Genomic DNA, 13,125 nt, shown 5'->3' with positions numbered 1-13,125 from the left:
GGGGGTAGCATGGTTTCTGTGCCATTGTACAAGGTAAATTTACTGTCAGGGTTGCTTTTGGGACCTGTTACAATTGGATTATACTCCATTTTACCATTGGAAGCTGTTAGTTTGCTGTTAGGGAATGACCTAAAATTGTTCCTGCAGCGCTGTTGACAACTAAGACAACCGCTGACAACCCACAGATGGATTTTAACATTTATCCTTCCTGCGCAGGAACTCAAAGTATGGCTAAAAGTATGCCAACGCAGACGAATCTGTGCAGCATGATTCTGATACCCATGATAGCCAAAATCGGGATTCAGGTTATGATGACTTGTCAGGGAATTTCTGCCTTCATTGTTTCAACAGGATTCAGTCGTAAGTCTGATGAGAAAGATTTATCCCTGTCTAGGAAGGAGTTTATAGCAGAACAGAACCGAGACCCTGAGATTGAAGCTTTAAAAGAAACAGCCCTCTCAGATGATGAGATTAAGAATGTGCCAGTAGGGTATTATCTCATGATGAAGTGTCAATGAGGAAGTGGAGGCCACCTGCTATACCAGCGAGTGAGGAATGGGAAATTGTTCACCAAGTTGTAGTTCCTAAAGTTATATGGCTGAAATTTTAACTTTGGCCCACAGTATGCCATTAGGTCGACATTTTGGAGTGAATAAAACTGTAAACAGTTATGTAATAATTCTACTGGCCTAATTTGAGGAAAGATGTTGTGACCTTTTGCAGAAGCTGTCGCACTTGTCAAGTTGTGGGTAAACCGAATCAGGTCACCCCAGTGGCCCAACTCTGCCCTATAACTGCATTCGGTGAACCCTTTTTAAAATTTATAGTGAGGGGAACCTTGTCCTTGTTAAAGGAACAGTGGATTGATGGGGATGTACATGTTAACTTGTTAGACTCTGTTTAGAAGTTCAAGAATAAACTACACCAAGTCTGTAGTCTAGTGAGACAAAACTTAAAGATCTCTCAAAACAAAATGAAGTGTTGGTTTGATAAGTGGGCTTGAGAACGAAAATATCAGGTGGGAGATAAGGTGCTTGAAATAGTCTCTCAAATTAATGATCTGAATAATGCTATTAAAACACCCGACCAACGTAAACTAACACAGGTGGTACACATAAATATAATGAAGCCGTATTTTGACAAGCAGGCACCGTCTGTGAGTGTTGTTGTCAAAACATATTGAGAATGAAACAATCGACTCGTCTGAGAATTTTCACAAGCCAAACATGGTCCCAGTTAGGCTAATGAACTCGGTTGTTCCAGAAAACATTGCTAACGAGTTGGCTCATCTGCAGCCAAAGCAACAACAACAGCTGAAGGAAGTAATCCTGATGTTTAAAGATTTATTTCACGATGTTCCCAAGCAAACCACAGTCGCAGTACATGATGTAGATATTGGTCAAGCCAAACCGATTAAACAACACCCATATTGCATGAACGTCGAAAAGTGTAAATTGGCTGAGCAAGGAATTGAATATATGATGAAAATGGTATTATTAGTCCTTTGGCATCAGATTGGAGCTCACCCTGCGTTATTGTGCCTTAACCTGATGGTGGTGTTAGATTTTGCACTGATTATGGGAAGGTAAATGCAGTAACAAAAACAGAATCCTCTCCTATCCCTAGGGAGGATGATTGCATCAATAAGTCTGGAAAAGCTAAATTTCTTACAAAGATTGATCTGTTGAAAGGGTATTGGTGTGATCCATTGACGGACAGCGGTAGAGAAATTTCTGCATTTGTGACACCTTCTGGGTTGTATGAACACAATGTTTTCTCTTTTGGAAGGAAAAATGGTCCAGGATCATTCCAGAGAATGATTGATTCTGTAATTCGAGGGTTAGAACACACAGATGCCTATATTGATGACTTAGCCACAGGGAGTGACACTTGGGAAAAGCATATCTCTGCAGTAGAGAAGCCGTTTGACAGGCTTTCTCAGGACGACCTTACAGTTAGCTAAGAGTGAATTTGGCCATGCCACTGTGACCTGTCTTGGCTATGTTGTTGGTCAAAGCAAGTTGGCTCCTGTTCGGGCAAAAGTCCAGGCAATTTCTCAAGTTCCTATTCTGACTGATAAGAAGGCTCTTAGAAGGTTTCTGGGAATGGATGGATATTTTCGTAAGAACTTTGCTGCTATCGCTCTTTCTCTGACCAATCTCCTGAAGAAGCGTGAAAAGTATGTTTGGACTGAACCTTGTCGGGAGGCATTTGATCGATTGAAAGTTATTATTTGAGGTTAGGCCAATCAATGTAGTGCTGTCAGCCAATTTCATTAGCAGGTTGGAGCTGTGGGTGGCAACACAAGTCATGGGAGCACAGAGAGTAAAGGAGAGGGCCAAAGAGACACCACTGGGGTATGTGTCCTGAGGGTCAGAGAGACAGAGGAGATGGAGCCCACTCTTACCACCTGCCGCTGATCTGACAGGAAGTCCAGGATCCAGCTACACAAGGCAGGGTGAAGGCCGAGGTCTCTGAGCTCCATGTCGATACTTCACGCCTTTGTATGGCTACTTCTCTGCCCATGACTGCAAGGAACATCAGAGAACATCAGAGAAACAAGCTTCCCCTCCATGGACTCTCCGTACACTTCCTCTCCCTCAGAAAAACAGGGCATGTACACAAAGAACCTCATAACCTGTACATTCTTCCTGCAAACCCGCTCCCCCATCGGGGAAGAGATACAAAAGCCTTAAAGCGAACCACCCGGCTCAAGGACGGCTTCCTGTCTGCAGTTAAAAGCCAAATGAATGATAAAATGGTCTCGACCTCACAATGTAACTCGACGTGACCCTGCACCATATGTCTATCTGCACTGCACTTTCTCTGCAGCCATAATGTTTGTTACAGTTATTGTTTTATCGTATATCAGCTCGATGTACCGTTGTAATGTATCGATCTGTGTGGATGGTACATCAGGGAAGATTTTCACTGTCGTTCAGTACATGATGATAATAAACAAATTCCCCATTTTAATTGTGTGCAAATATTAGACAGATTGAGCTTTTGCTCTGGAACCACAGAAGGAAACTGAACTGTTGTCTTTCTGAGGAACGCAAATAAATAGAAAAGGCTTTAATCTCTCATTACGATCTGCGGTAACTGGGATCAGGTGACTGGTGGTGGGTCTCCCATATCAATATCAGAATCAAGTTTAATAGCACCGGCATATGTCATGAAATTCGTTCAGAAGTAGAACCTAATTTTTGAGCATAGATTTTAACAATTGTGATTTAATATAAGAATATAACTATCACATTGTTAAATTATATAAATAGTACAAAATGAAAAAAAGATGTAATAAACTATTTTAATTGTGTGGAACTATTTGACTGACTGGGTTGTTGCTTTGGAAGTAGTGGAGTGAAGCTTAACTGAACTGTACACATTTATGAGAAGCTCAGATAATTATAAAAAGCTAAATTCTCACATAAGTGGGTCAGACACCCAGAAACATCGGCAGCACTTCAGCAGGTAAAAACAGTGGAATGAAACATGCTGAAAATATTGCCGAAAAAAAAACATATTGTCCACCACAACGAGAGGACGTGACAGATCCGGATCTCACTGCCTTGTCTGAACGGGGAAAGATGAAGCTCCACGTATAGGTAGAGCAGTGACCCGCAGATGCTGCAGATCTGCAGAGAAATGTGAACAGGAAACGGGATCACATGGCCGCTTTGGTCTCTCACCCCCAGACAGATGTCCGTTTACCCACTACTCTGTGGAAAGACGCAAACGCCGCTCACATCTCCTCTCACCTTAACTGTATTAGACATTTCAACCCCCAGGAAAAATATATCGTCTGTCCACTCTATCTATTCCTCTCGTAATCTTATAAACGTCCATCCAGTCTCACCCCAGCCTGCGCCGCTCTGGAGAAAACAACACAAGTTTGTCCAGCCTTTCGTTATAGCTCATGTCCTCTAATCCAGGCAGTGTCCTGGTAAACCTCTTCTGCGCCCTCTCCAAAGCCCCGACATCCTTCCGAGAATGGGGGCGACCAGAACTGTGTGAAACACTCCAGATGTGGTCTAACTAGTTCTATAAAACTGTGTTCCAAACTGTGGCGTTTTAGAAACGAACCAGCAGCACTGGAGTTCACACTGGAGTCTGGTTTTGATGTTAAAACCATTATCTTTAGTAGTATCGACTTATAATATAGTAACTTAACGAAATGAAGGGAAGTTAACAGTGTTATGTGTATATGTGTGTAAATATATCTCCCAGACTATCGAGACTGAGGGAACAAAGCTTAGAGTCTTGAGATGGTAAAGTAAGAAAGTTCAGTAATCCACGGAATAAATGATGGGAGAGAGATATTTGTAATCCAGGGTGAAACGCAGAGAAAAGGCCGTTACTTCAACCAACCGCCGTCGAAGTTCTTATCCGCTGAATCCGTCCACATACGAGTTATCAGCGAAAGTGACCTGTCACAGGAATACCGTCTTCCAGGGGTTACCACACAACATACCCAGGCAAGGGTTAACACAATGTATTCCACAATCCACTCCTATGGATTATACGAAGTGACAGCCACACACACTCGTTGTGTTTCCGTGTACCGATGATCAACCCACTCTTGTGGACATAGGAGAGTTCCAAGCCTCAGCTGCGACTAACTGAAGCGATCAGCTTTTCCAGTCTCTCTCTCTCTCTCTTTAGACTGGCCGACTGCCTGTCTGCAGATCTCTCTCTCTCTCTCTTATGGTTCAGTCCACAGTCAGCGCTGTCAGCCTGTGACTGACGTCATAGTCCCGCCTCCACACGCCGGGGCTCTTAAAGAAACAGTCACAGTACGACCGCAGGCTCGTAACAGCCGCAACACAACTTCCCGACTTTTGAGCTCAATGATTCAACTAATAAAGACAACCATGTCATTTGCCTGCTTAACCACCCGATCAATCTGTGCAGTCTCTTTCAGGGAGCGATGAACTTGGAGTCTAAGATCCCTCTGATCATCGACACTGCTCAGGGTTTTGCATTTAACAGTGTACTGTCGCATACATTCGACCTACCGAGCTGCCAAGGTGATCATCACTAATCAAATCTCACTGAGATTTCTCAGGTCCTGTTGAATTTAATGCCAAGTGCTCAAGTACGGGAAGGTACAGGGACAGAGAAACACTGACTTGTTGCAGCATCACAGGCAAGTACATTCAGAAAATACGCGGAACAGAAGTTATACGATTCTCTGTCCGTAACAATCTGTAAATATGTTTTATGTCATTAACGATATTTAAAATACATTGTGTCATGATCAATACTAAAATGTGCATTTGTGTCAATAACAGACTTGGAAATGTTGAATTTGTTCCCTGTCTCCATTCCTCCTGTAATCCACAACCAGCTCCTTTGTTTTCGTTACAATGAGGGAGAGGTTGTTTTCTTGACATGACTGTGTCGGGGTGATGACTTCTTCTCTATACGCTGCCTCGTTATTATTTGGGATCCGGCGGATCAATGTACCGTGGTCAGCAAATCTAATTAGCAGATTGGAACCCGCCACTGCAGCCCCACAGTGCACTATGTACTGATTGCAAAGCTACGAAATTGCATGTGAATAGCCTCCCCTCCCCCAACTCCACTCTTTCTGCCTCACCAGCAGACTGGGACATCTCACATCTCGCTGCCTCCGCCAGGACATTAAACTGTGAACAACTGTGGTCAGGGACTGATCTCTGGGGTACTCCAAACGCTACCTCCTTCCAGTCTGAAAACGACCCACTCATCCAGACACACACTACCGGCAGTTTACCACCGTCAAATGCCGGGAGGGACATAATAATCAGAAAGTCTCTAGTCACAGCCGTGTAAATAAAATGTGATCTCAGTAGGTGTGTGGCGTATGCTCAGAATGCGAAGGAGAGAGACAAACTGAGCCAAGTCACAGACTGATGAAGGGGAGGAATGATCCATTTTGATACAGAGAGGGAAGCGGAGAATTTGATATTGTGCCTGATGCCGAAACTGTAGCCTGTTAGAAGATGAAGTCTTGTTCCTCCAACTTGTTCTGAGTTGTGACAGTTTTTTTCAGAAGCCACCATGGAGAGTAAAATTAACTGAGTTGAAGTGTTGTCCTTCACCCTCCAACGTGCTTTGTAAGCTTTTAACAGTGTAGAAAAGGCAAAGGATTTGTCTATGGGAATCACAAACACAACAACACGTTAGTTCCGCTGTATCTGTCAGTTCACCAGCGCTTGAAAGCCGCCGATTCTTGAATGTGGAGGCGGAGATGCTGGAGAAGACAGCGCCCCACTCGCGACAAGGAGAGCCCGATCACGTGTCCATGTCCGTGAACTGATTGGATACATCGCCATGACGTTATAGCACTGTGACCTCATTCACTGGCTCTCATTTTGGAAGGGATTCAGTCGGCCATCGCAGATACACTAACAGCTTCGCACTGGGAAGCGGCCGTTCACCTGCTCCGTGTGTGTGAAGAGACTCATTCAGTTAATCCACCTTGTGATGCTCCGGTGAGTTCGCAATAAATAGAGGCCACATTTCTGTCCGGAGTGAGCAAAGAGTTTTACTCAATCATCCCAGCTGCTGCAACACCAGCAACTTCACATCAGGGAGGAAGTTCAAATCAGCTTCGTGTTAAATGTTTAACCATCACGGTGACTGAAGGCAGCTGCGGGTTCATGAGGGACTGTTACTGTCAGATTCTGCAGTTCTTGCGGCTGCTCATCGCACCCAGGACTGAACCCTGGTCACTGAGCATTGGAGGAGTCCGTTCTGCTGATGTTAGCCTTAAACTAGACTGGTGTTTAATATTGTGGAGCTGTGAAAGATAAATCAGTTTGTATCAAATCCCGTGTCTCACTTGAGAGACCACTCGGCCCAGCTGGTCCCTGTCCATTTTTCTGTTCCATATCAGTATATGAAAATCTATCCCTGCCGTTCCCCTCTCACCCTCCCTGAGATGACAGATTGCAACTAGTCACTACTCCGTGGGATAGGAGATTTCCCTTGAATTTCACAGAAACATAGAAATCTACAACATATTACTGATGCTTTGGCCCACAATATCGTACCGACCATGTAACTTAGTCTCTTAACTGTCTAGAATTACCCTACCGCATAGCCACCTATTTCCTAAGCTCCATGTACCTATCTAAGCGTCTCTTAAAAGATCCTATTTTATCCGCCTCTACCGACGCTGGCGGTACATTCCACACAGACATCACTCTCTGTTTAAAAAAAAACTTGGCTCTGACGCCTCCCCTGTACCTACCTCCAAGCAGCTTAAACCTATTCCCCCTCGTGTTAGCCGTTTATGCCCTGGGGAAAAAGCCTCTGACTATCTACACGACCAATGCCTCTCATCATCTTATACACCTGCATGAATTTCCTGCATGATTTTCTCCCGTCTGAACAAGACGATGAGCTCACTGTGGTTGTGACGTTGTTCAGGGCTCCGGACGAAGATGGTTAAACTCCTTCTTCCCCACTCTTTTCAATGTTTTAGGTCATTCTCACTAATTTCAAAGGTCTTCGCTTCGAACTGCTGGGTTGTTACAATGCACCTCTGAAGTCTGACAGCAGACTAGCGAGTGAATGGAGCAGAGTCTGAAACCAATTTGCCAGTCAGGGATTTGGGGCTCCAGAAAGAGATGGGGCCTGGAGTTTACAAGGAGGAGGAAGAAGACAAACCAAACCTGCAGGATGTGGCTACAAATGAAAGATCAGACACATTTGGAAACTGCTTGATTGAAAAAAAAGTGGTCAATTTCTGCAAAATACTGGAGGAAATCAACATATCAGGCAGAAAATGTGGAGAGGAATAAATAGACAACGTTTAGGCCGAGCCCTTCAGCATGCCTAGACTGTGGACTCCTCTGCTTAGTTGCTGCCTGAACTGCACAGTTCCTCCAGCATTGTGGGTTTGTGTGTGTGTGTCTGTATTTCTAGCAACTGCAGAATCGTTTGTGTTTTATATCTTCATTTGTAAGAGGGTTGTACTTCGGTATTAGATAAACAGAATGCCTGTTGATATTGTTTTTGGGAGCCGCTTTCTACGTTAAAAGAGCTGCTGAGTTTTCTACACAGAAAAAACCCTGAGGTGTGGACATAAAACCGGTGCTTGCAGGAACTTTTTATGGCACCGTGATTACCCATAAAACAGTGCGTTTAAAATTTCTCTGCCTCTGAACCACCAATCAAATGCGCAGGCGTCAAGGTTGTTGACGTATTCAGATCGCATGCGCGCTGTATACAAAAGGACTCAGCAGGAGCGTTCAAGGTAAGAATGAATCTACGGGCGGCTATCTTAAACACCGAGTGTGGAACAATTGCTCTGATGCCGGACACCGTGACCCGCAATCCCGGGACAGTCCTGCTGTCTTCCCCTTCTCTCAGCCCCACGATCCGTACACAGGCCCTGGGAAGCTTCCGGCTGCTGAGGGAATGGGAACCGATGGATCTCTCAAACAGAGCTGAGATCCAGCTATTTAAATGCAAGGATTAGGAACTCGGCGAAAGAGAACAAAATCTTTTACATCACCAGTTGAGAAAATCTTCTTTGTTCTACCTCCAATCACAAACAAGAGAAAACCCGTGGAGAGGGCACAGTTTTAAGGTGCTTGGAAGCAGGTACGAAGGAGATGTCAGGGGTGTTGTGTTCTTTATACGGACCGTGGGTTACTCATAACAAACTATATTAGGGAAGAATTGACCTTTTATTTAACAGCAACAAAACCACGTTTTACACTGCCATGCTTCTCGATCATTCTTCATTTCTGCGCATTCTCAGAACTCTGTCCAGTCACGTCCTGGCACGTGATATCACCACGAGGGCTGAGTTTCTTTACGCAGAGTGATGAGTGTCTGGAATGGGCTGCCGGCGACTGTGATGAAGGCGGATGCAATCGTGTCTTTTAAGAGGCTTCTGGTACATGGTGCGCAGAAAAATAGAGGACTATGGGAAACTCTAGGTAATTTCAAAAGTAAGTAATATGTGGCACAGCATTGTAGGCCGAAGGGCCTGTATTGTATTGTATAAATGGTGAAGTCACTTACCCATGACCTCTGCTTGTCAGCCCACCCAACATCAGTGGAAAATGCTGCTTGCAAATACCTCTATCTATACCCTTATAATTCTGTATACTTCCAACAAATCCTCAAAGCAGTGTACAAACTCCATTTCCAAAAAAGTTGAGATATTTTCTAAAATGCAATAAAAACAAAAATCTGTGATATGTTAATTCACGTGAACCTTTATTTAACTGACAAAAGAACAAAGAAAAGATTTTCTATAGTTTTACTGACCAACTTAATTGTATTTTGTAAATATACACAAATTTAGAATTTGATGGCTGCAACAGACTCAACAAAAGTTGGGACAGAGTTAAAATAAGATTGAAAAGTGCACAGAATATTCAAGTAACACCGGTTTGGAAGACTCCACATGAAGCAGGCTAATTGGTAGCAGGTGAGTTATCATGACTGTGTATAAAAGTAGCGTCCATCAAAGGCTCAGTCTTTGCAAGCAAGGATGGGTCGTGGCTCACCCCTTTGTGCCAAAATTCATGAGAGAATTTAGGTCTTTCAATATCTACAGTACATAATATTGTGAAAAGATTCAGAGAATTCAGAGACATCTCAGTGCGTGAAGGGCAAGGTCGGAAACCACTGTTGAATGCACGTGATCTTCAAGCCCTCAGGCGGCACTGCCTAAGAAACAGTCATGCTATTGTGACAATTGTAGCCATCTGGCCTTGGGAGTACTTCGGAAAACCATTGTCACTTAATGCAGTCCGTCGCTCCATCCGGAAATTCAACTTGAAACTGTATTACTCAAGGAGGAAGCCATACATCAACTCTATGCAGAAACGCCAGCAAGTTCTCTGGGCCTGAGCTCATCTCAGATGGACTGAAAGACTGTGGAACTGTGGTCAGATGAGTCCATATTTCAGCTAGTTTTAAGAAAAAAAACGGGCATTGAGTTCTCCATGCCAAAGGTGAAAACGACCATTCTGATTGTTATCAGAGAAAGGTACAAAAGCCAGCATCTGTGATGGTATGGGGGTGCATCAGTGCCCACGGCATGGGTGAGTTTCATGTATGTGAAGGTAACACTGACTGAGGCATATATTAGGATTTTAGAGAGACATATGTTGCCATCAGGGCGACGTCACTTCCCGGGACATCCATGCTTATTTCAGCAGGACGATGCCAGACCACATTCCGCACGGGCTACAACAGCGTGGCTTTGCAGACACAGAGTGCGTGTGCTTGACTGGCCTGCTGCCAGTCCAGATCTATATCCTATTGAAAACATATGGCGCATCTTGAAGAGGAGAATCAGACAACGGAGACCACGGACTGTTGAGCAGCTGAAGTCTTACATCAAGCAAGAATGGACAAAATTTCCAATTGCAAATCTACTGCAATTAGTATCCTCAGTTCCAAAACGATTCAAAAATGTTATTAAAAGGAAAGGGTAATGTAACACAATGGTAATCATGCCTCTGTCCCAACTTTTGTTGAGTGTGTTTGTGTTGCAGCCATCAAATTCTACATTTGTGTATTTACAAACTACAATTAAGTTGTTCAGTAAAACTATTGCAAATCTTTTCTTTGTACTTTTGTCAGTAAAATAAGGGTAAATGTGAATTAACATATCAGAGATTTCTGTTTTTATTGCATTTTGGAAAATATCCCAACTTTTCTGGAAATGTTGTTTGCATAATTTCCTTGTTTATGCTTAGAGCCTTTTTTAGGTGTATGTGAGCTCGATTTCAACATTTAAGAGGTTTTTAATAGGTTCCTGGATGGCAGGGGTATGGGACTGGGCAGTTTAAATGGTTCAACACAAACTCGATGGCCCATAGGGCCTGTTTCTGTTTTGTATTTTTCTACGACTGTGACAGGATCCTGAAATAATTCTAATATGTACTCTATGAACTTGTAACAGCTGTGTGGACCAACCATTCATCTCAGCAGGAATTTTTTATATGGCGTTAAAACGGTGGCACTTTAAGTTAATAATACATAAAAGAATTCCCAGCAGCACGTCAAGAAAGACTATTTGCGTTTCAGATACTGTGGGGCCAGGCACCCGTGCTGCTCAGCAGGAACAGGGAATACGAGCATTAGAGAGAGTCAAACTGAGCCAAGGCACAAATTCGAGATGGCAGAAATGCCCCATTCTTATAGAGACAGGAAGAGCATCAGAGAATTGATGGTCATTCCAGATACCAGCACTGTGCACAGTCAGGAGATGATTTCTCTGTCCAACTTGGGTTTAACATCACTGTAACAGTGTGATACGAGATCAAACCTCGGCAACTCAAGTAATTTCATCTCAGATGTTGTCCTAAACCAATTGATGGATTATGTAAATCTTTTTACAGGTTAAAAACGAGAAGGAATTTGTCTCCACGAATCTCAGATACGGCACGGCAGTTTTGCTGTCTCTGTCCCGATATTTAAGAAGTGGAGCAAGGGATTCAATCGACCATCCTTCCTGCTCAGACTGTGGGAATGGTTTCACTCGGTTATCTCAGTTGAAGGTACATCAGCAAGTTCCCACTGGGCAAGGCCATTCATCTGTTCTGTGTGTGAGAAAGGATTCTGTCGGGCATCCCACCTGCGGACAGACCAGTCCGATCACACTGGGCTGAGGCTGGTCATCTGCTGAATTTCAGGGAAGGGATTCTCTCGGTCATCTGACCAAATGGCACACCAGCAAGTTCATACCGGGAAGTGGCCATTCACCTGCTCAGACTGTGGGAAGGGATTCACACAGTCATCCACACTACAGATTCATCAGCGAGTTCACACTGGGGAGAAGCCATTCACCTGCTCAGACTGTGGGAAGGGATTCACACTGTCGTCCCACCTACAGAGACACCATCGAGTTCACACTGGGGAGAAGCCATTCACTTGCTCGGTCTGTGGGAAGAGATTCAGTGAGTCATCTGACCTACTGGTACATCAGCGAGTTCACACTGGGGAGAGGCCATTCACCTGCTCAGTCTGTGGGAAGGGATTCACTCAGTCATCCAACCTACTGGTACATCAGCGAGTTCACACTGGGGAGACGCCGTTCACCTGCTCAGTCTGTGGGAAAGGATTCACACTGTCATCCCAACTACAGAGACATCTGCGAAGTCACACTGGAGGGAAGCCATTCACCTGCTCAGACTGCGGGATGAGATTCACTTGCTCATCTAAACTGAAGGTACATCAGAGAGTTCACACTGGGGAGAAGCCGTACACCTGCTTAGACTATGGGAAGGGATTCACTCAATCATCCAACCTACTGGTACATCAGCGAGTTCACACTGGGGAGAGGCCATTCACCTGCTCAGTCTGTGAGAAGAGATTCACTTGCTCAACAAAACTGAAGGTACATCAGCGAGTTCACACTGGGTAGAAGCCGTTCACGTGCTCAGTCTGTGGGAAAGGATTCAGTCAGTCGTCCCAATTACTGGCACACCAGTCAGTTCACAATGGGGAGTGGCTGTTGTTATGAATCCCTGGGTTTTGTTTGCTGTGGACTGTCATTTTAAGAGAGAGAACAGATTAAGAAGGTGTATCAGTCGGCCTTGCAGCTTGTTTACATCGCTCACAACTTGTTTAGTTTTAACCGAGGACACAGACACTCAGAGTCAGACGGAGACGAAGGAGGAAAAATGAAAGGATCAAAACCAGGGAACTAAAGGCCAAGGGTCAATCTTTGGAACTTTCCTATGCCCACAAGTGTGGGTTAGTTATCGATTCATCGTACATCGAACGTGTGGTGGTCACCTCGTTTGATCCATAGGAGTGGATCTGATTTGGGGTATCATGTGAAGACCACTGATGTGTTGACCCTTGCCTGGGTGTGGTGACGATACACCTTGTGACAATTTGCTTTTGGTGATAATTCGTATTTGGATTTGGAATGACGATGGATTAAATCTACAGCGATTATTCTCTCGCTTTACCACCATGGAACCTGTGGAATTCAACATAATTGCCTTCTCTTGACATTTACCCCGGATTACAAATATCTCCCTCATCACCTATTGCGTGGATGAACTGAGCTTTCATACTTTACTATCTCAAGACTCCAAGCCTTGTTTCCCCCGAGCTCAGTAGTTTGGGAGTTATATTTACACACATTTATTCAAA

General features: G+C 44.2%; 1 protein-coding gene across 4 annotated transcripts; it reads left to right on the top strand.

Moving 5' to 3' along the window:
* The first annotated feature begins 6,009 nt into the window (after positions 1-6,009).
* LOC132388178 (zinc finger protein 239-like) lies at positions 6,010-13,125 on the top strand. Of its 4 annotated transcripts, none has more exons than XM_059960528.1 (2): positions 6,010-8,248; positions 11,361-13,125. In XM_059960528.1, the coding sequence occupies exon 2, from the start codon at positions 11,684-11,686 to the stop codon at positions 12,383-12,385; it is 702 nt and encodes a 233-aa protein (XP_059816511.1). In that variant the 5' UTR covers positions 6,010-8,248; positions 11,361-11,683; the 3' UTR covers positions 12,386-13,125. The 4 variants fall into 4 exon arrangements, with proteins under 4 accessions (XP_059816511.1, XP_059816509.1, XP_059816508.1 ...); XM_059960526.1 differs by having other exon boundaries at positions 6,010-8,939; XM_059960525.1 differs by having other exon boundaries at positions 6,010-8,951.

The sequence above is a fragment of the Hypanus sabinus genome, unplaced genomic scaffold (assembly GCF_030144855.1).
Source record: "Hypanus sabinus isolate sHypSab1 unplaced genomic scaffold, sHypSab1.hap1 scaffold_276, whole genome shotgun sequence".
NCBI classification, from domain to species: domain Eukaryota; kingdom Metazoa; phylum Chordata; class Chondrichthyes; order Myliobatiformes; family Dasyatidae; genus Hypanus; species Hypanus sabinus.
The sequence above is the reverse complement of the archived record's forward strand: the minus strand, read 5'-3'. Positions and strand labels throughout refer to the sequence as shown.

Bases quoted from the DNA above. Each gene is read 5' to 3' on its own strand.
- LOC132388178 (XM_059960528.1), top strand. From the start codon at position 11,684: ATGGCACACCAGCAAGTTCATACCGGGAAGTGGCCATTCACCTGCTCA.